This window comes from Sander lucioperca, chromosome 18, assembly GCF_008315115.2.
Source record: "Sander lucioperca isolate FBNREF2018 chromosome 18, SLUC_FBN_1.2, whole genome shotgun sequence".
Classification (NCBI taxonomy): domain Eukaryota; kingdom Metazoa; phylum Chordata; class Actinopteri; order Perciformes; family Percidae; genus Sander; species Sander lucioperca.
Genome location: NC_050190.1, coordinates 14,213,366 through 14,236,748, shown reverse-complemented (window position 1 = coordinate 14,236,748; position 23,383 = coordinate 14,213,366). Strand labels below are relative to the sequence as shown.

At 40.4% G+C, this 23,383-nt stretch overlaps 1 protein-coding gene across 4 annotated transcripts in view; it reads left to right on the top strand.

Moving 5' to 3' along the window:
• LOC116035873 (regulator of G-protein signaling 6-like) overlaps positions 1-23,158 on the top strand; it is a 43,021-nt gene extending 19,863 nt beyond the window's left edge. For 2 of the 4 annotated variants that reach the window (XM_031279229.2, XM_035995001.1), the window contains 15 exons: positions 6,902-7,001; positions 7,965-8,015; positions 8,124-8,230; positions 9,496-9,547; positions 10,025-10,089; positions 11,811-11,887; positions 12,698-12,779; positions 13,153-13,227; positions 15,176-15,277; positions 15,421-15,593; positions 15,873-15,998; positions 16,870-17,056; positions 17,872-17,961; positions 20,678-20,737; positions 21,030-23,158. In XM_031279229.2, coding sequence (XP_031135089.1) covers positions 6,902-7,001; positions 7,965-8,015; positions 8,124-8,230; positions 9,496-9,547; positions 10,025-10,089; positions 11,811-11,887; positions 12,698-12,779; positions 13,153-13,227; positions 15,176-15,277; positions 15,421-15,593; positions 15,873-15,998; positions 16,870-17,056; positions 17,872-17,961; positions 20,678-20,737; positions 21,030-21,080 — 1,398 coding nt within the window. In that variant the 3' untranslated portion in view covers positions 21,081-23,158. The remainder of the gene's footprint in view (positions 1-6,901; positions 7,002-7,964; positions 8,016-8,123; positions 8,231-9,495; positions 9,548-10,024; positions 10,090-11,810; positions 11,888-12,697; positions 12,780-13,152; positions 13,228-15,175; positions 15,278-15,420; positions 15,594-15,872; positions 15,999-16,869; positions 17,057-17,871; positions 17,962-20,677; positions 20,738-21,029) is intronic. The other 2 variants (XM_031279233.2, XM_031279234.2) reach the window with 2 other exon arrangements.
• Positions 23,159-23,383: the final 225 nt, after the last annotated feature.

Here is a 23,383-nt window from a genome sequence, read left to right as displayed (position 1 = left end):
ATTCAGAGGAGCAGCCGACCCCTGTTTTCCCTGCACTCAAGCCCTTAGCAACCCGTGGAGTATCTAACAACAGACATTTACAAGAGGGAGATGATCTTTTTCTGTACTCCTTGAGTCTAATCAACAGAAAAGTGACCTGATGAGTCACTGTGGTTTGTGGGTAGGCTTATACTCTCTTGTGTATAGATTGTCTTAACTTGGCAGCGTTTCATATCTGCATTTTGCTCGCAAGAATTGTGCCAACCCAAAGCTTTGATCTTTGTATTTTTCAAGTATCTCCTTGTGATTTGGGGGAACATAAATGGAGCTTATTCATTTCTCTTTAAAAATAAGAGAGTCAGAAAGCAATGACAACAAGATTATCCCTCCCGTCCAAAGAGCTTGATCTGTAATTGTAATTTAGTCAAGCTGGCTTCCTGCCCATGCCGGAGCCAAATTTGAAAAACTTTTAATTGCTTAGCTCCTCTTGCCACTGTGTTGCCATGGAGATGGAGAATCTAAGATGACGCACGCACACGACCCATCCCATCCCCAAACTCTCCACATCACATCCAGGTCTGTCAGCATAAGGGATCCTCAACTGGCCCCAACAAGGGACAAACTTCCTCATCAACACTCTCCGTCCTAAGATATGGGTGTGGTTGGTTTGGTAAAGCGCAGCAGCACTGTTGGACACTTCTGGATGTCAGCACGTTTCCCCGAGGGGCATCCAGCTGGGTGGGCAGTCGAGCAGCGACTAATTAGACTCTTTGTACAGTCCTATACCTCTGGGCCTCTTTGTCAGGACAGCGTCTGTGTTGTGCTGTCACCACTTGAGCTAAAGAGGCTGCTAATGCCTAGTACATGATTAAATTACATATGAATCCACAGGGCAACACCTTACTTGAGGAACTTGTGGACATTTTGACTGAATTGCGGGGTGCTAGTTTGCAGGAATAAATGTGAAAGGGATTGTTTACACGTTTACTGATGGGAAACACAGATTGCTTCCTAATGCTCTTTTGATGTGTTGCCTCATCCTTAAAGAAAACCGAAGAAGCCATTTAAGCAAACAATACAAAGATGAGCTCTAGCCTACATTTAACCTTCAGCAGGCTTTTCTTGGAATGTTGTAGCCCAGATTTGGAGGATTCCTTTTCTCCATGTTCAAACAATTAACTTTAGTGCATTCACAATCCATCGCCACTAATGATTACAGGGATTACATATGAAAGGTATTGGCAAAAGAGGAAATGGATTCATTGGAGTGTAAAGCCATTTTTTTTTCAGCTGCAGGACATAATGGGAAAACAGTTGTTTATTGCGGAAGAGAAAAGCTGCAGGGCGGTCCTGTGGAGATGGCAATTTGGAGAAGAGATGGATCAGTGAATATGTCTCTTTTACAACATAGTTGATGCCTCACTAAAATTCAATGTTGGTAGCAGGTGACTAGTTTTTTTTTGGTGATAATGAGAATCGGCAAGAGCTTTGAAGCAACTGTTTATGTCTTTGTGCATGTGTTCATACGAACATGCGGTACACATGACTGTGGCTACTTGTCAGTGTGTGATCGAGTGCAAATGTGATTCATTCACACGTCTCCAACGCAGTATAGGTTTCCAACATCACGCTCAGTTGGCAGGGCTTTTCCAGTCTGCTGTGTTCACTGCTGTCAGTGTCTCTCCCTGGTGTGTCAGATCCAGCTGAGAAAGCTCTCACAGCTCCCTCATCATGACTTGGCATGCTAAGAGAGTTGGATGGTGGTGGGGTGGAGAGATGGGAGAGAGAAGGGGGGGTCTTCTCTCTCCAGCAGGCTTTATTCTCACCTCGTTCCCCATGGCACCACACACCAGCTGGAACTCACTTAATTATGCACACGGCATGGCGCAGAGGTCAACATGGCACTCAAAAATAGTGTTGTGTGACCGGTTGTGTACTTTGGGGAAGTAACTTTATAGTATCTGACAAGTTATAGGCCGGGACAGAATGTGTACAATGAATATATATGTAATTACTTAGTGATTTGCAGTCATTTTATTATAAAATTGAGTACATTGTGAACTTAATCATACAAAATGAAGACAAGTAACCATGAAAACTACAATATATTAGGGTTATTGAGAATAATGGAGCTTGTGTCCTTTTGTAAATTGGGGGGAAAGTGAATGGGGAGATGTTGAGAGACATTTTGATGAGACCTCATCGCTATTCTATTAGCAATGAAAAGGACTTCATTAACTAGAAATAACAGCAGTTTGTGTTGTCTGTTAAAGAGCTACAGAACACTTTTCACACAGCACATTCAAAGTGAAATGATGTGCCATTTTAATAATTATTTAAAGGAAGATCTAGGATGCAGGAATGCACAGCAAAGAAAAGGGACATTTATTATATTTGCAAAAATTCAAATACATTCAGAAGTTAGAGTGAACAAGAAGTACATGATGAAACAAAAAAGAAAGCTACAGGCTAACTGCCAAGGGAGGTTACTATGCTAGTGGTGTCCTAGTAGCCTCTGGAAACAAGTGTCTGGAAATAGAAATACTGCAGAAGGCAAGGCAGTGCTTATGACAACACACTAAGAGGTAGAGCATGCATTGGGAAGGCTACTGTTCTATGAGCCAGCAGGGGGCTTAGTGCAGCCACAGGCGCTCAATGTGAAGGAACAGAGTTAAAGTTTAACACTGGATAGGGCAATGCAGCAAACAACATACAAAAAGAAAGTGTGCAGTTTAGTACTGCTTTGATACAAGGAAGGCATTAAAAGTAAATAAAGCACTTTATATCGATGGAGGGCAAAGCTAAACAGTTCATCTAGGTCATAGGAGATGGAGGCTTCCCCACAGGTCTCTCAAATTAAGGCATTATAGTGTTGGTTGTATAGTGTATTTGTTTAAAAAGTGGAGGGAAGTACAGTAAAGGATTCAGGAACTCGTGGTTCAGGACTGCAGGACAATTGCAGCCTCCATCATGTGTGACGAGGTTTTAACAATGCTCCAAACCTCTTTGACGTTAGAATGAACTACCTTTTAAAACAGTAATTCAACTGTGAATATGTACAGTATGTGTGTTGAGGTCAGATGACGAATTCACGACAGCATTTCCATTTATTGTTGAATGTCAATATTTATTCATATTTTATCAGACTCTAGAGGGTTACAGTGCAGGAACTGTAGATAATGTATTGATTATTTTAATAACTGGCAATTATTTTTGAATGTCACTGGGGTAGTTGAGACTTGTTTAAGATTGTCTCTTAATAGGGCTATTATTTTCTCTTCTTAACAAACAGGAGAAGGACTGTGCTCCCTTCTTCTTCTCTAGGAACAGTATGTCATGCTGCTGCTCAGTATTTCCACTGAGCATTAAAATTCAGCCAGATGCTCCCATTTATAATAGCATTATGCATAATATAATACATTCCCAATGAATCCTAATACATTTAAAATATGGTTGGATTTCCTGTTATAATGACAAACTAATATATGTTTTTTGAGTACATTTAAACACAGATTAATGCTGGGATACTCAAAACAGGACAAGTATTTACGCACAAGAAAAAAAAAAACATGACTGCTTTAGGTGTTTGAGAATGACTTGGCAAACCAAAACTTTTTAAAGCCTCAACGCTATTTTATCTTCATTTAGCTCTCACTCCAGGCCAGATAAGTATCTTTTCGCTCGCACCTGGATGTCCATCGATTTCCTCACAGACCAGAATGTCTTTCAACAGTGACAAGTGTGCCTGAGCCCCACTGATGACTGCTGAATCATTAATGACGCTATTACTGCCTGATACATCTTTTAGCAGCCGCTGTCTCATTTCTGAAGACTGGGCCAGTTTTTAATAGCTTCATCTGTAGCCTTTTTTTGGAAAAAGAGCACAGGGTTTCAATTAGTAGAAGAAGTGAATGTTTCTGCACTTATGGCCTGCCTAGAGTTCAACCTGTTGCATTTTCTTGATGGTTATTTATGTCAATGATGCTCTCGTTTAGGTTTTATTTCACTTCATTAAGTCCCAATTACGAAAAAAAAATATTACAGGAAGTGGTGATCTTGTTTTAAACATTAGAGCGTACAGGCCTTTCCTGACATTAATGTGGAGTAAATGCTTTTTATTGACTGGTGGCCTTAGTTGTAGGTATTCATCTCGAGCTGCTCCCTCACATTCTCCCTACACCTTTACCCTCCTACATGTGCCATACAGAGTTGCTAGAGCCATAAAAGATAAGATGGACAACACACACACACACACACCTACACACAGACACAGCCATGCATTGGTACAAATTTGCAAACACGTGTGCAGCAAATGCAAACATGCGGTGGCAAGATACACAAGTGTTCTCCTGATAATCATTTATAGAGCTCAGTGGCGAGGGGCAAAGTGCTGTTATCGCATGCTAGCAGCAATTTTCATCTCTCAAAAACCCTCCACACCAAGTTGCAAACACCATTAGCTTGTACATCCAGGAGATACGATGTGCACTTTCTATAGCTGTGCCAAGTACTTCTTGTCTGCTCCTGTAGGGAGATATTGAGTCCTTCTTTCTAAAGCCTACTGCTATATGCAGTCCAAGGTCCATTATTACATGAGAACAAAAGGACTTAATCCTTTGCATGTTGCGGTGTCTCAGGGGATTTGAGGAGTCCTTCAGAGTTGGATCGAACAGAGCTGATTTCAAAGCTGTTGCTTTGTTGTTTCGCTTCAAAGGAAAGATTGTGATGTGTCAGTGTTAATCTGTCGTGCCCCTGATTGTGCTCATGTAAAACAGTTTATGCTCACATATAGGCGAAAGCAGGCCTAAAATACCAAGGCTCTGTTCACAACACAGAGGGCAGATGCAGCTCTGTATCCCCCCTCTGTCCTGTGAGAGATTTATCAACAAGAGTTGAGGCAGTAATTCTCCACAGTGGATGTTCAATAATTGATACCAAGACACACTCTCAAGCTTATGGTGCGAGATTGGTAATTGTCTTGCCACGCAGTGTTCTCTCCCTCCTCTCTGCTCTGCATTATGTGTGTTATTAAATCCATATGCATCAGGGGTGTTTTGTTGTAGATTTATGGGCTGCATGTATAAATCGTCCATTTAATACTTTGCCAGGCAGGATGGTAATGGTGCTTTAGTTGATGTGCTGCAGCATGCTGAGCTCTCCGCTTGTTCTCTCTTTACCTTCCTATTCACTTTTGGTGTTAAGGTTAGAAAAATGTTGCAGAATTAAAGTATATCAAGAAGTGGGTTGAGGACAAATAATATATTTATGAATGTAAAGTTGATAAGAGGCTTTATGCAAATGCTACAGTGATCCCAGCAAACATTTTACAGGTAAAACACACATTTGACACACAGGTTTGACATACTAAATCCCAATCGGACATGTTGGTCAATTCCAGCATACTGTATCTATTGGAGGATTCATCCTTTGGCGACCATAAATGTTCATATAGAATTTCACACCAATCGATCCAGTAGTAGTGGTGAACTGACTGACAGACAGGCTCACCGACATTAACTGTCCATAGAGGCTAACGTGGCTAAAAAACAAAATTATATACAGTAGCCTGATAGGAGAGTGTTCAGAGCCTGTAAATTCAACCAAATTCACCCCATCAGCTTTGTCATACAGTAGCAGCGTGTGCGCTTGTGTTCATATGCACATGAGTGTGTACGTGTGCGGGCATCCAAGTGTGCTTACTTACTAGACAGATGCTTAGGGAGCCATAAAGAATGTTATAGCCAGTGCTATCAAACCTTAGCAGCTACTGTACTGCATATGGTTGGCTGCAAGTATGCAAAATCAGGATTTTTTTAATGTAGATTGATTTCTACAACAGAGCGCTGACTGCTCACATCAATACATGACCTGACCTGATCTGATGGCTTATGATCTACAAACAACCTGTTCAAGGACTTGACCAAACACTGATTTTTAAAAATAAATTATGTGTTTCTGTATGTTTGTGTGTTTAGGACTCTGTATGTGGATTTCTGCATTGTCATATGTGTGTTTGTGCATGTGTGTCCATGTACTTGATTGACTTGATGTTCACTTGTTTACTGTACTGTGGTCTCCCCTGTGTAGTGGCAAGCTGTGCCGGGCCTTACTTTAGGCGGCTGATGTGTGATGTGTTTGTGTCTCTGGCTGTGTCGTAGGTGTGATGTTTATTTCTGCCTCTGGGGAGTAGCTGTGACAGCCCTTTTCAATTGGCCAAAGCTTCCGACTGAAGCCCTTGTTACAGATGAATAAATCAACCCAACCTGTGGTTGTATTACCATGGAAATATATGTGTGTGAGTGTGTGTGTGTGTGTGTGTGTGTGTGTGTGTGTGTTCATGCTATCTTTAAGCTTTATAGGCTTTATAGAGTGCATTCCACAGGGTGTCACTTTAGATCACCATCAAAAGCACGTATGTTTAAGTGTTCAACACTTCACCAGTGTGGATATAAGGATGTCCTCAGGTCAATTTCAAGCATCACTAGCCTTGTGTCCACTGGGTATTACATATATTTCCAAACCCTTTAAGCTACTATCTACCCCCCCCCCCCCAAGTGCTAGTTAAAAAACGGCAACATATAGCATTTTGTCTTGTCTCATTTTTCTACAAACAAAAATAATGAATATTGTGAGTCAGATCAAAATCATAACACATCAGAGACTTTACCGAAATCTAAAGCTGCACTAATTCATGTTTTCATGTTGTTAATAGGGCTGTCAAAATAACGCGTTAATTTCGATTAATTAATCTGAGAAAAAATAACGCGTAAAAAAAAAAAAAAAAACGCAGATTAATCCATTCCATATTGAACTTTGACCCAGTTATGTAGTTAGAAATATTTTAAATGGTTGCTGTAGAAAATAGAATATGTGATTTTTTTTGTTTTGTTTGTATTTAACAAACCCTCTGGCCTTCCCACAGATAGAAGACATTGTTACACGAATACAAGATGAGAAAGCAGGAGGTGTAGCCATTCGGACTGTCAAAAGCTTCCTCTCCAAGATCCCCAGTGTGGTGTCAGGTTAGTATTATGTGTGCGTAGGTGTGTGTGGACATGCCTGTTTACTGTATGTGATTGCACATTTACATACAGTACTTTGTAGTTCCTTGTGTGTTTCTTCCTTAATAAGGACTTGCCTTACTCCTTCACCACCCTCTTTCAAAACCACTCTCAAATCCCACTTATTTAAATCTGCTTTTAATCTGTGATTATTGTAATTATATTCTTTTTAGTTGTATTGTATTTAGTATGTTGTTACTGCTTTTACTGTTTCTGTCTTTGTTTTTAAGTGCCCTTGAGTACCTTTTAAAGCGCTATGCAGAATAAATGTATTATCATTATTATGATTGTGTGTGTGTGTTTGCTTTGTTGTCTAGCGAAAACGTATGAGTCAGTATCAGAAAGCAAATATGACCTTTTGGGCTCATTTAAATTGCTGCTTCTACAGTTGGAGGCAGATGATGTCTTTACCAATAAGCCACTGAGGAAACTGCCTCTGGTGTGCTGCCCTTGTCACACTTTTTTTCTCCTTCTTCTTTCTGTCTGTGTCCATCTGTGTGTATGCACTGTACTCCTTCTTGTGTTTGTGCATCTGTGTGTGCTTGTGTATGAGGATGAGTCACCAGTGTTGGACGATGAGGTCGCTCCCGCTCTCCCAAGGGTTGTTTGGGAGTCACTGCTTAACATGGCTCCCCCAAGCCGATGCCCTCACGATCATTCTCAGCAGCCTCTGCCAAAGCACAAGGACCGGGCCAAATATAGTGCTGTCGAGGAGCAGAGAGAGAGAGACAGGACTGCAAACCTGTTAACATTATGTTATATTCAGACACCTACTGAGCTTTGACCCACAGCTTAGAACAGAGACAAACTCACAAAGACTTCCTCAAAGCTCATTCGTGTTTGTCGATTGCAGCTTTTGTCGAAACTATTGCGCATGTAGAACTGTGACGCCACTTCTAACCATAATCCTTTTATGAATACCAGGGGCCGACATTGTTCAGTGGCTGATGAAAAACCTTTTTATTGAGGATCCAGGTAAGTCTGTTGAGAAATCTGTCATTACATATAAGCACAATAGTGCTCAATTGAAGAGGAAGGCAATTTCAACCCCCTCCTTCTGTGTGCCTTCTGTCATGTCAACAGCTGAAGCCATCCACCTTGGGAGTCTGATCGCTGCCCATGGCTACATCTTCCCCATCTCTGACCATGTCCTGACACTTAAAGATGACGGAACCCTTTATCGCTTTCAGGTACAGAAAATTCCACTATGGGAATATCCTTGGTATGGATTGGGAGGCCTTTAAATATAGAAAAATGAGATGGTGGTAGTTTATCAGAGGGATATGTTTATTGTGTGATGCTAATGAGAGCAATCCTTGCTAAGCCTATTACTCACCCCACCAAGGTCGATACTGTATATCCCTGCTGCACGCTGCGTCAGAGCGTGAGGTGGGCCGCAGAACAAAGCCTACGGGCCAGCCATTCAGCTTGTCAGAGTTATTTTTTCCTTTTCGCTCCATCTGATCCAACATGAACTTTGACAGGTCCCTCTGATAGCTTTCGGGCTCCACGATGACTCATTACTGTGACTGGGCCATTTGCATCTTAATCCTGGCCAGCTACACTCGTCAGGCTCCCCATGGGAAGCACTCAGCTGGCTGCACGCTGGCTCTGCACTTTTCACTGTCACCAGCCGCTGCTCCTCCCCCTAAATCTACCTCTGAATGCATTTATCTTCACCTCTATTGCTCAAGATTAAAAGCCATTATTGTGCCTGCGCAGGGAGGGCAGCGTGTGTCACACTTGCTCATTCAGCAGAGGCTAAAAATATTCCCTCTGATGTTGTCGTAATGCAACAGGCCCATGTGAAATGCATTGGCCAGTCTCCATAGCTGTGTCGTAAGGCATAGTGACAGGAGATTTTTTAGTTTGCTGGTCTATAAATAGATAATATTCTGGTAGAAGACCCAGATTTACCCAGACGACTGTCTTCTGTTTGTTACTTTTTTGCGAATGCAGTGAAGTCTTATAGTTGAACTTCATCCTCTCTGGTGATTATAATGGTAACAAGAGCATGTTAACCTTTTGTTCAGAACACTCAAACAGCCACATTCATCAGCGTCAGCCTTTTGCTCTTAGGCTAATTACTGTTATGAGTAATAGTCGGACTAAAATATGTGGTTGAGTGCCACCAATTTCTAATTCTTCCCTGTTATTAAGAATTCATGACAAATGTGAGTGATCCATTATTAATGAACTTGGGAATGAACTTTGAATGTGTAATATCAGTTGCAATAGACAAAAAAAAAGAAAAAAAGAGAGAAAGAATAAAGTTACCATTGCTCCCCAGACAGTTATGTGCAGGATGGTGGGTGAAATGAGATTCCAACATTTATATTGGAGTAGAATATTATTGTTTATCTCGACACTTATGGCAAGAAAAGAGAGTAATTCGGATTATTTGAGTAAATTAATAAACTCTGTTTATGTTTCATCCCCTTCTGTTCATCATCAGTCTCCCTACTTCTGGCCTTCAAACTGTTGGGAGCCTGAGAACACAGACTATGGTGAGTCACAACTGTCTCAATTTTTGCCTCTTCCTCCAAACCATTAAGATCTTGCTAATGCCTTCAGCTGTTTCTCTGAAACAGAACTCACACTGTAGATCTGTTGTTGACACTTACTGAGTATTGATTCACAGAGCCATTCTCTCTAATGTATCTGGCTCTGAGGAGCCCGCACTACAGAGAATCCTGTGGGAAAAGCTTAGACAAACAAAATAAAGGGACAGTCACTTATATGACCACATCTCCGGCTCTCTGCATGGCATTTACTTGAGGCTTGTTATTTTAGAACACATCGCCTGCCTGCTCCAGCAAAACATTCATTAATGTTGGTTCACACAGCTGAGACCTCAGTTAAAAATTACCAGCATCCATTGGAGATATTCCTTTTTTATTTTGTAGTCACAACGCTGACAACCCATCTGACTAACTCTATTACCCTCTACATGTCTCACTCTTTCTCCCCCCCTCCCCCTCCAGCCATTTACCTGTGCAAGCGCACCATGCAGAATAAGGCCAGGCTTGAGCTAGCTGACTATGAGGCTGTAAGTACACTGTCATTTTTGGTTAAGTGATTGCCAGGAAGCTCTCAGTTCAATGCTATCATTGTGCATGGACCATAATATCATGACACTCTGAATTTCCTGTTTTGTTTCACATCGCTGAAAATCTAAAGAGCTGTAACAGTGTCCTCTGGGGCCTTGAAATGCCAAGATCCATTCATCCCAGCAAAAAGCCATTATCAAATTACAAACTTTTATACAAATCTGTCAAAGGTCGTTTTTGTGGAGCAGCATTTGACAGACTATAATGCAGTCATTTCCTGGCCCCAAAAATTACTTACTTGACTACTTGGCATCAGCAAATCAATGCAGTCTCAATAGGGGCATTACTGCAGTGCTGATCTCCTGCTGGTATACAATAGCAATCCACTGCACTTTCATATTCTAAATTATTCTGCAACTATATTGTCCAGTAGACTTCCTTTCTCTCCTATTTAGGTCACTTTTGTCTTCAGGCCTCATTGCTCTCACTGTTAACATGCCTGCTAGTTGGTTTGGACTTTTTTCTGTCTTTGTAATGAGGTCATGTACTGTATCTTCGACAGATGCTTGTTTGAGTGGTCTTACTAAGAATGCCCAATTTGGTATGCAGCTTTGATATATGTACATTATGGAGTTTTAAAGAGCTTGTGAAGTTTTTATTTCTTTTACTCAAGCAAAATGTATCCTGCAATGAGTTGCACTCAATAAAGTCATGAGGTTATGGTATGAGTCGCCACATTTGTCCCTCCGTAAAACCTCAATGTTCCGTTTTTACACTTTTTTTTTTTTTTACGGATTAAACTAATGAGATATAACATGTTAAAGGGGAACATCACCTAAATTAAGAATTCCAATATGTTATTTCCATCTACTAGGAAAGTTCAATCAATATTTGTGAACATGAGATACTCTCTCTCAAAGCCAGAAACCAGACAGGTAAAGCTCAAATCTGTAATGTCTGGAGCTGCTCCATAGATAATGAATGGGAGACATTTTTTTTTTCTTCTTTTTTTTATACCCAAATGAGTTTTATTCAATTGAAGTGTTCTCAGTTCTGAAAACATAAAATGTACCCATATACTCAGATGATTCCCCTGGGTGCTCTTTCAGTGTCCTCTCAGTGACAACTTTCTCAATTCATTGTCTATGGAGCAGACTTTATACTTGATGACATCACAAATTTGAGTTTAAGCACTCTAGTTTTTGGATTTGTGATACAGTTGTTAATGTTTATAATATATTTGGACCGTCTTAGACCATAGGAATAACATGTATGAATTTTGAAAATGGGTGTGGTTAGGGTTAGGTTCCCCTTTAATTAGTGAGCTTCATAGGTATTGGCAGGTAGGTTATCTTAGTTTGGACAGAACCAGGCTATCTTTTTCCCTGTTTCAAATCTTCATGCTAAGCTAAGCCAACCGGCTGTTTGCAGTAGCTTCAAATTTACAGTACAGACACAAGAGTGGTGTCAATCTTTTAATTTACTCTCAAAAAAGGCGAAAAATGTATTTCCCAAAATTATTATTTCAGTAATAGTGTATATACCAAGACAGTGCCTATTCGTGAGTGTGGGATCAGCAGCTCAATAACGTGTTCAGGGATACACTAGTGACAAGTCGCCTCATCTCAGCATTGTACAGTAAATGGACAATGTAATCATCTAAAGGCCTTGAATTCCAGTAGCCTTCTCCCCTAATGCCACACCTGATTGGTTCCACCAGGAAAACCTCGCCCGGCTGCAGAGGGCTTTTGCCAGGAAGTGGGAATTTATCTTCATGCAAGCTGAGGCTCAAGTCAAGTGAGTACATGAATGTACATGGGAGTTAGCACGTGTCGCCTCTTGACGTCAGAGTCATACTAACGTGACACATTTACAGCAGGAGATAGAGAGATGTTGGTAAAATCAGGTTATACATTCACACTAACTTTCGGCATTACATGCATAATTTGATTGTTATTTCCCTAAGGAAGAGAAAAACGCTTCAGTGTACAGTGTCAGTCGGGCATTGAGCCAATGCTTTTCTCATTAGCAATGCTCTGTTTTCATGCCCTGCTGTGACTGCAGGGTTACATGCATTAAATACAGCAAGCATCCCCCTATGGAATTAAACACACACAATTCTCCCTAACTTCTATCTCTTAGTAAGGCTTCCATCTGGTGGCTTGCATGTGTAAGCACAGCACTAATATCTCATGCATTTCAGTGAGGAGAGAGCCTTCTTCTCCTGTCTAGAAATATCTTCAAAGTTGGCATTGTTTAGTGGCCACTGTTTTGTACAAGTGCTGGCGATATGGAAAGCAATAAGTCTTTTAATATCTGGGGAGTAAACAATACCTAGCGAGGGCCATCAGTAAATGTCAGTTATGTAAGAGCTCGGCCCCACCAGCAGCAAAACCTGGCATCGCTAAGTGAGGCGAGCAGACAGGTTAAGACCTACACTCTTCAGCTTTTTGCTCCCTAGTCTGGCCTGTCAGTAGTAACGTGTACGTGGCTGCGTGTGTTTGTGAGAGTGTGTGACTTATTAATGGAGCCTGATTTATTGTGTTTGACCTGATATTTCCGAGGTATGTGTTCTACATGTAAGTGGCCTGTTTCCTCTGTTGACAGGATTGACAGGAAGAAGGACAAGGCAGAGAGGAAGATCCTGGACAGCCAGGAGAGGGCATTCTGGGACGTCCATCGGCCAGTGGTGAGTACGGGCCAAAACCATGACAAAAGAAAAAGAAGGGAGGGTCAGATGCTCCAACAGTGTAACAATGGTAATGAACAAAAGAAGAATGAAAAAAGAGGGACTGTTATGTGGATAGACAATTTTAGCATTTAAAGCCTGAAAAAAAGCAGACTCAGCTCCACACACTGTTTAACTGAGAGCCCTGTTCTGTTGTTGGTAACAGAATCAGATTTGGTACCAGTTACTTTGCATACACGCCTTTGGTGAGCGTGGCATTGCTAAATAGAGAAACAGCATCATATTGTGTGAGGAGCACAGGCGCAGACAATGCATGCTGGAGAAACACTGTTATCTGACCCAGAAACACACTGTCTTCTGTTGTCTCCCACAGCCAGGCTGTGTCAACACTACAGAGATGGACATCCGCAAGTGCCGGAGAGAGAGGAACCCACACAGGGTAAAAAAGGTGAGGAGAGGAGACGATGGCAGGTTAGCTTTCCAAACCTAATTATTATCTCAACACTAGTTTTTAGTAGGGCTGTCAAACAATTATTTTTTTCTTAATCGCGATTAATCGCTGAATTTCTATAGTTAATCGCGATTAATCGCATGTTTTATCACATGATTAAAATTCTATTATTTTGCATTTCAGAACCGTTTGTAAGTACATATTAACAATGGAAAGCAATTATTACCAGTGTATCTTGATTGGGAATCAAATGAATGCAAAGAAAGTTGCTTTATGAACTTGACTTTAAGATTTGTATTTGTTTATTATTTATTTATTGTAAACAAAAGAAAAATGTGTGAATCATTCAGTCATTATTGCACAGTTCAGAACCACCCGTAGTAGCCTATGTCTTGAAAACCCGAGTCTTCTACGATGCTGACAGGTCTGCAGTTAGTTGCCACCCATTTTGCAAGAGCTGTAGTAATTTTTTGGGATTTGGTTTCATCCACAGGTCGGCAAGTAGCACTCTCCAAAATAGTGCTTTGCCTGAGCCTGCTAGCATCAACCTGAGTCACGTTAACTGACAGTACTACTATCCTTAGCTCGTAGGTGGTAGCTCAAGCTTGACGTGCTTCAGTGATATTTTAATTCGGCTTTACACAATGTGCATATGGCTTTCGACTTGTCTACTGAGCTGTCCAGGAGTTTTGGAAAATATAAGCGCCATTCAGAATTGTACTGCTGCTGTCTTTCTCCATCATGCCTGCAGCCTGCAGCAGCAGGATGTGTTACGAGGAAGTATGGCAGCTTGATAATAAGTAAAGGTGCAGCAAAGGGTCAAAATAGTAGCCTAGCTAGATTCTAGTGATTTTAGAACAGCTAAGGGGCGTTGTTAGGCACGACGCAAAGCCGAGTGAAGTGTAAAATAAATTAATAAATGGCGGCATGCGATTAATGCGATTAAAAAAATTAACGCGTTATGCTCGGCTCTTAATCGCATCACGATTAACGCGTTAATGCTGACAGCCCTAGTTTTTAGCAATCGTTTGCTATAAACCAGTGGTTTATGACCTCAGTAGTTTAGAAATACTAACCACCTCATCACCTGAAGAATGTTTTTGCCACCAAAACCTTTAATTTAAATGTTTTATTCATTTAACTGCTCAATTACATTTTCTGTAAATTGTATCTCCCTAAATGCTTCAACGCCTTTTACACAGTGTCCACTTCCACTATTTTCTTTTACAAAATGACAAAAATCTAAATTTATCTAAACTATATATTTTTTTGCTTAGTCATAAAGATATTTGCATAAGATATTGTAATTTTTATAAAATATTTTCATAAGAAAAACTGTACGTACATTTCTTTTAAATGTTGTGTAATGTTTTGTAAAATACTTTAAATAACAGATTTTTGTTGACTTTTGTTGACTATTTTATCTTACTAAATGGCAATATGAAATGGATGGTTTTATAAAAAATATTTTAATAAATATATATTTACATATATATATATATGTATATATACATATATATATACTGTATATTCATATTTTAATACATAATATGACAATGCCTGTATGTATGTTTTTGTTTAGTTAATAGTAAAGTTCTATGTACAAATGTACAAATATATGTGGGTAAAAGCAATCAAAAATCTAAGGATCTAAGATTCAACAGATTTTAAAAATTCAAACCCACCATGTGTAATCTGTGTGTAATTGTAAAATATATAACTACTCTTCAGGTCATTAAAACCCCTCGATTCCCAGTCATAATACTGAGGCCATGATGGTGCTAATGGTAGCTACAGCCCTGGCCCCAGAACTATTCCCTCTGGTCCCACAACTATTACCTGACATTCATCAAACTACAATATAGAGTCCCTGATCTGTCATGGTTTATCCAAACAACAGCAATGGCATCAAAACAAAACATATCTCTCCTCTCATCTTCTCCAGTCAGTCTACGGGGTTCCAGATGACGGCCAGAGCCAGCCGAGTCCCGTCCACATCAGCTCCCAGCCGACCAGGAAGGCCACCAAAGAGGATGTTCAGAAGGAGGTAACTCACTGTGTGACCTTCTTCTCCATAGGTCATTACCAGCATTCGGCCTCACCCATCCATCATAGCGACAGTCTGGGACACAGACTGATGAGCTGTTACCTTATTTAGCTTCCTCATTATTCGCTCTCCCTATCCATCAGATTACCTTCCTGAACATTCAGCTGGACAGACACTGTATGAAGGTTTCCAAAGTGGCCGACAGTCTGATGAGCTACACGGACCAGTTTGTGGAATATGACCCCTTCGTGTCGGCCACAGAGCCTTCCAACCCCTGGATCAGTGATGACACTTCCTTCTGGGACTTGGAGGGAAGGTGAGGCTGGAGGGGTCATGTTGGGATGTTGGGCTGAGAGTTCACAGGAGGCTGATAATTCTTTAAACCAACGCTGAGGTCAGGTGGAGTGTAGAGGCCTCTGTGATGGTGAACTTTTGTTGTCCTGAATTAGGAGGGATATCCTCTCAAATGAGAACTAATGCTGACATTCCCAAAGGTTTACTGTGTTCTGACATTCTGGTATCTGCTCTTTGTACACCATGAGGAAAAATGACCTATTTTATTCCATTCTTCTCTAATGTGTTTTATTCTGAGCAGTCGTGACCCCAGCCAGCAGCGTGTGAAGAAATGGGGCTTCTCTCTGGAGGAGGCACTGAAAGATCCGGCAGGAAGAGACCAGTTCCTGAAGTTCCTGGAGTCAGAGTTCAGCTCAGAGAACCTGCGGTGAGGCTGACATGCCTTTCTTAAAGCGACTATAATCAATATTTTGTATTAACAATGGATCACATGATTATGTATGTATGTGAAATGGGTCACACCTGATGATGTAGTTGCTGTGGATACAATAACTAAACAATAATAGAAATGTAATGATCTCATTAGATTGGGGCATATTTCTGCGTAGATACTAAGGTTTTTATGATCACTACTACAACTCCTTAATACTTTTAAATACACAGATTATATTAATACCACACACAGTGGTGGGAAGTGCATTTAATAAAGTAACATGAGTACAGTTTTGAGGTACTTGTACTTTACTTTACTACTTTATACTTCTACTCCACTACATTTCACAGGGAAATAATGGACTTTTACTCTACAGTTGTGTGACAACTATAGTTACCTTGTTGAATTTCTTTTTTTTTTTTTTACATATAAAACCTTGTAAAATATGAGGAACAGTATACAAAACTTTGCTTCACTTTGACCTGCTACTGTACAATGTTAAAATGCTGCTTACATGTTTGCGTCATGCATATGAGTACTACTAATTAGTACTTGTACTACTGCTGACATACTAATTTTTTGTAAGTAAAAATTTGAATTGTGCATTTTTACATTGTGGTATTGCTGCTTTTACATAAATAATTCCACCATTGTTACGTCAAAACAAGTGTGTTAACATATTGTAGAAATATTCATATTTCATCAATATTCAAATTAATTCAGTAATCACATTAAATTGCATTGTCAGCATACAAGTTAATGTAACAAAACAGGCAGCTGAACTGCCAATTTTATATACACTGTAAATATTTAATATTTCATATTTTGGGGGAGTTGTTATTGATTAGATGTGATGCTGTTGTAGGTTCTGGTTAGCAGTGCAGGATCTGAAGCGGCGGCCGCTCCAGGAAGTGTCCTCCAGGGCGCAGGAGATCTGGCAGGAGTTTCTGGCCGAGGGAGCACCGAGCTCCATCAACCTGGACTCTCACAGCTACGAACGCACCAGCCAGAACCTCAAGGACCCCGCACGATACAGCTACGAGGACGCTCAGGTGGACTGTGTTGTTTCTTTACTCATGGACAAATTCACATGACTATACGCACGCATGAACACACACTCACACACACTCATACACTCACACTGATCTGAATAAACACATAGAGTGCCAACACACCTGCGCCTGTACACATCAATAAAACCAGTACTTCTCTAGCGCTACATAGAAAGGGATTTAATGGTACATATAGGGTGCTGAAACTGTAGCCTTCATAAAGACTATATATATATTCTGTATATATAGTCATATATACAGACTCTCATATATAAGCTCTAAGTAAAAAGGTCCTGAGTTCAGATGGGTTTACCCTCCATTACATCCCTGTTACATCACACACACACACACCAGCCATTTATTTCCTCTCCTATCCGCTTGCCCACAGAAACACTGAACCTTTCCACCCCACTCATGTTACACTGGTGAATGAATGAGAGGGCACGGAGGAACAGAAAGAGAGAGGATTGAAGATGAATGACCTAGTGTGTTTGTGCCAGGGCCTAATGAGGCGAGTAATGCCATGAATAGGTTGTTCGTCGGTTCACCATGGATTCCTCTGGTTTAAAGTGGGTTGGCGATGCGATGTGTGACGTGGAACGCCTCTTGCTGGCAGGACGTTACTCAGCTCTGTCTCACAGGACTCTGCCGTTCATGTCAGCACGCTCGGGTTTGCATCACCACCTCCAAATCACACATGCGTGCATTGCATTACCATAATCAGACCTCCTTTATTACTCTGCACTTGTCTTTATTGTTTCACTCCCTTTTCTCCAAAGCCAACACACACTCATCAGTTTTTCTTTCTATTGCAGGAGCACATATTCAAGCTAATGAAAAGTGACAGCTATGCACGCTTTTTGCGATCCAACATCTACCAAGACCTCCTGTTAGCCAGAAAGAAGGTGAGCTGCACTCTCTGACCCCTTTTTTTTTTTTTTTACAAAAGTTTGTCACTTTTATTGCATTTCTCATATTGGTTTGATTCTTCTGGAAAAAGACATTCCAGTTTCATATCTAATGTAGTATGTAGTCAGTAATAATTAGACAAAAGGGCCCTATTTTTTAAGATTATTTTTTTGGGCTTTTCTGCCTTTAATGGACAGGACAGCTAGGTGAGAAAGGGGAATACATGCAGGAAATCGTCACAGGTCAGACTCAAACCCTGGACCTCTGCGTCAAGGCATAAACCTCTATGTAAATGTGTGCCTGCTCTACCAACTGAGCCAACCCGGCCACGAAGGGCCTAGTTTTAATCACACAAGCGCAATGACAAGTGCTAAGCGTTTTTTGGTTCATATATGTGCAGCAGGGCTGGGTGAAGTGGAATATAGATCAGAGGTGTAGTGATTAATAAATACTCTCACTGGTCTAATCACTCTGAAAAAGCTGTGCCAATCACAGTGAAGCTTTTCATACAGTAGAAATTAGCTGAGAACAGAAGATACTGATAGATCTACTGACTGGGGAGTGTTTAATTAAATTAAATTGAAAGTTTATTTTATTTGTATTTTTTTTTTAATTATATTTTATTGGAGTTTTTTCAAAGTTTAAAAATTGAAAGTTTATTTATGGCGTTCTATTCTCTGCTTGCGCTGGTCGTTGCGCCGCCACGAAATTATGGCCCCTATGTGACCAAGTACATTTACTCAAGTAAACTTTTGAGGTATTTGTACTTTACTTGAGTATTTCCTTTTTATATACTTCTACATCCATTTTGGAGGCGTATTGTACTTTTCACTCCACAACATTAATTTGACAGCTTTAGTTACTTATGTGTATATATATATATATATATATATATATATATATATATATATACATACATATATTATATAAAATGTAGTTACAATTAGTCCCAATTTTACCAGCTGAAACATTAGTGATGTTTACACAATAATAATAATAATAATAGTCATAATGATAATCATAACTTTATTTGTGTAGCACTTTAAAAACAATAGTTTAGTTAAGTGCTTTGACAGTGGAAACAAAAGCACATACAAATACACAAATATACACATCAATTTAATACACGTACCCATAAATGCACAACAAAGTGATATGGAAAAAGGAGAGATAGGGCAGCACTAAAGGACAGAAAAAAATCACGATTCAATAACAAAATGGAGTTAACAGACAGACAATGAGAAAGTAGATAAAAAGACGGCATCACATAAAAGCAAGTCTATAAAAGTGTGTTTTAAAAAGTGTTTTAAAAAAAGTCACTGATTCAGCGAGCCCTATCTCCTCGGGCAGGTTGTTCCAAAGCTGAGGCGCTGATGGAGAAGGCACGGTCACCTCTGGTTTGTAGCCTCGACCTTGGAACGGTTAAAAGGGCCCCGCCCGAGGATCTAAGGCTGAGAACAGGCTCGTAAGGGGTCAGCATCTCTGAGATATAGTCTAGGGCTAGACCTTGACGAGCTTTAAAAGTAATCAGTAAAATCTTATAATCAATTCTAAAACAGACAGGGAGCCAGTGAAGTGAAGCTAGGATTGGAGTGATGTGATGCCGTCTGTTAAAACCGGTGAGAAGCCTGGCTGCTGAGCTCTGGACCAGCTGGAGGCGAGAGAGGGATTTGTGGTTCATGCCGATTAAAAGAGAGTTGCAATAGTCTAGACGGGAGAATATGAGAGCACGCATGAATGCATCAATGATTATAATCCAATAGTAGAATATATATAATTGTGTAATGAGGTCATTCTGCATAGAGTATTTCTACACTGTGGTATTGCTACCTTTACTTGAGTAAAATATCTGAATACTTCTTCCACCACTAGTTAGTGATAATGTTATAATATACATGGGAAAAATCATTAAAACAACTCAAGGTTTAGGATTTAAGGTAATCGGATCACACTTACATGCTACAAAAGCAGGGGATTTCAATGTCATTTGGCAGCTATTAACAAGGTCTGGCATTCTGCAGTTTGATGCTCTCATGAGGCGACTAACAGAGCCCTAAAAAGGCAAAACTACTGTGCCTAAGATGCAGGTGCAAGGAAACTGCTAAATTATGTAAAACGTCAAGGAAACAGTCTCGAAAAACAGGCCAAACAGGCAAACTGCTGTGTAAAAGAGGAACAACAGTCATGCATGCTGGTGGTGTTAGAGAGTAGTCCTCCCCCCTGAAGTGCTTTGAGTGTCTATGATAAAGCACTTTATAAATGTAATTAATTATTATTAAATAGAAGCAACAAATAAGCAACATATAGTACGTAGATATGACAGAAAAGTATTGTAGTTGTTGATAGTGATGGTGATTTTGTATGTTATATTTTCTGACTCCCGTAGGTTATCAGTGTAGTTTGTGTGTGTTATGTGTGCAGCTAAACAAACAGTCATTTAGCTGTTACTATGTAATATGGAGCTTTTCAGCAAATCACAGCTGCCTCTGTTCATGCTAGCCTTTCTGCCCTTTCCCGTTTGGACACTGCTCCTTCTGCTGGCCTGTCACTGACCCCACTCCATTTCCTAAAAAAAAAATGCAACTCCCACATTGTCCTCGGCCCTCATTTTTGCAATGCTTGGCCCCTTTTTTAATACATCACCCTCTGACCCCCCGTCAACACCCGTACCTGACCCAAACACTCACCCTGCTTCCCCCCCTCCCAAAACAGCAGCCAGCAGACACTGAACAGGGCCGCCGCACCTCCTTGGAGAAGTTCACCCGCAGTGTGGTAAGTCATTTGGAGCTGGGGCTGTTCATATCACAAACCACACTGGCTGGCTCACTATCAGTGGCTTTTGCAAAGTATAACCATATTACACTCTGTTGTGGCTCTTTATACCTGTAATAGGATGTGTATTAAGTGAAAAAGATAACATGCTAGTCACATGAATGGTTGCAACCAAGCATTTTATATTTTAAAAGAAGCACCTTGTTTGTAGAGACTTTTTGTGATTTAAAAAGTACTTGTACTTTTATCATCTCAGTCTAGTAATGTGTTTTTGTTTTAATTGACCTTGTAGGGCAAGTCATTGACGGGAAAGCGCCTGACAGGCCTGATGCAGTCATCCTGACACAGCCTGTGCTGGAGGGGCACAGCCAGACCCTGTTGGAGTGGTGACCGCCACACAGGGGCGGGGGCTGGGGCACAGACAGTGGAGCTGGGCTGGACATGGCTGCTGTGGATGCTCTCAAACACTGCTCCGAGGACTGCTGCCACACTGCTACTGCAGCACTGGGCCTGCCGGGGCGAACGCCCCAAACTGAACCACTGAGGAAATGCTGACTAGGGGAACCTCAGCCAACACACCACATGGCATGCAGCATACAGTATAAGCACATTCAGACTAGGGCTGCCCTCCTTTCATCACTTAGTCTGCAAACTGGTTGTTAGGCTCTTTGTCGACTAAGCTGACCAGTTTTTATTGTTTTCATTTTGTTTTATATACGTGTTTATTGGATATTAAAGCACATCTGTGGTGTCGCAACAATATTCTTTGATAAAAACTACATTTAAAAGCTATTTGCCACAACATTTGCAATGTATTGACTTTTGATTTAGTTGTCCTAAAACAGCTGGGGTCAAAGAGGCACATCAACCCAGACACAAATCGACATTCTATTTTGCATATGTCTCTGTACTGACAAGGCAGCCAGCAATAAATAAAGTGAGACCACTTCTTTTTTTTCTTTTTTAAAAAAACGAAAAATATCCTTTTATATCCTTAAAATTTCTATTATATCTGTTCCTTATAAAGCACATGACATGTTAGTTAAATAGTGAACATAGTTTTGGCAGTAATCAAAAATATACAAAGTAGTTGTTTCCCATAAGTTATATTTAACAATGTCTACAAAATTGATTTTTGAAGGTATAACTTTTCAGGCTTCATTACATTCCAAAATCTGGCATAAGGGCTTAATGTAGCATTCACACTGCACTGTTGCATGTGTCATTCAGTTGTCTTTTGATTTATTAATCCAGTTGGCAAATTCGGTTTACTGAACTTCTGGGCTTCAAGTTCCAAAATGTTCAGGCTGCACAGTCAAATTAGTCAATTCCAAAGTCTGTGTGAATAACTGAGAAGCTTAAACAAAAACATGGCCCACATGGTGGTGTAAATCACAGTGATTTGAGCTTTTAATTTAGTCATAGTTCTAGTGTGCACAGTCACATGTGTAATAGCATCCATATGCTTTTTGGGGCTCCTACTATAGTGTAGTTTTTAAGGTTTCCAGTGCCATGGGTCCATCTAGTGGTGGTTAAACCACAGGACCAGCAAGACTGTATTAAACTAGGTTCACATATCGCAAGACATCATGATGTCAAACCTAGTCCTCTGATCATGGAGCTATTACAAGGCCTGCAGCCCAATATGGGATCACTTATGTTTTGTTGCTTTTTTACTGCATGAATATCTCATCTTTGGTTTTGTCAAAACAATTAAACCTGCCCACGTTTGTTTGCCAAAATGTATGCTGTGACTCTCCATCTAATAATCGTAATGTGTTTTAATGACTATGGGGAAAATGGTGCATGTTATTGGACCATAATGACCAAATGAAGATGGTTTGGCTCTCCAAAGACAGCACACAGACGAGGAAAAGCACTGGAGCAACACTCCTCAGTGAATGGACATCAAAGCCCTTAGATGCAACTGGGAACAATATTTGACCTGTAAACATTAAGGCATCTGTGCTCCACTGTGGCTTCAGACTTCTTCTACAGACAGAAAGTGCTTGGACAGACAGCTCCCCCATGATCCCAGGGACTGCTACAATGACAGACTGCTGAATGAGTGAATCGCCTATTATTTACTGTTAGAGTCGTCGTAATGCACTGTACAGGTCATATTAATAGTTGTCATAAACCAATAACCTCTTGATTATAAGGTAGAGAGAGATACTTAACTTGAGTCGATGTACCAAATGTTATTCTCAGCACAAACACAATGTAAATTCGCTAAATTTCATCATCCAAAAGCACACTTTATTATGATATGGGCACATTACTATGCATGTAACATATTCAGGGCATTTTGAGCTTTTAGTTTCTCAATCAGCAAGATGACTACTGGCACTCTAAAACACTCAAGCACCTGCTATCTATTCATGAGTACCAAATAATAATAAAAAAAACTCTGGACCTGTCTCCTCTGTGCCACTCTTCTGTTGGTGTTTGCTGTTCTGCGTCAAGAAACAAAGAAGTCAACTGTGTCTCCTTTGTTTCACTTAGATCTGATGTCTTTTTCAGGAGTATCACAATACAAGGTCCCAGGTATATGTGCAAATGTAAGTCACAAAACACTTTTTCTACGATGGACCTGAGAACTCACATATGCACTTGTAAATAGACACAAGCACATTAAAAACACAT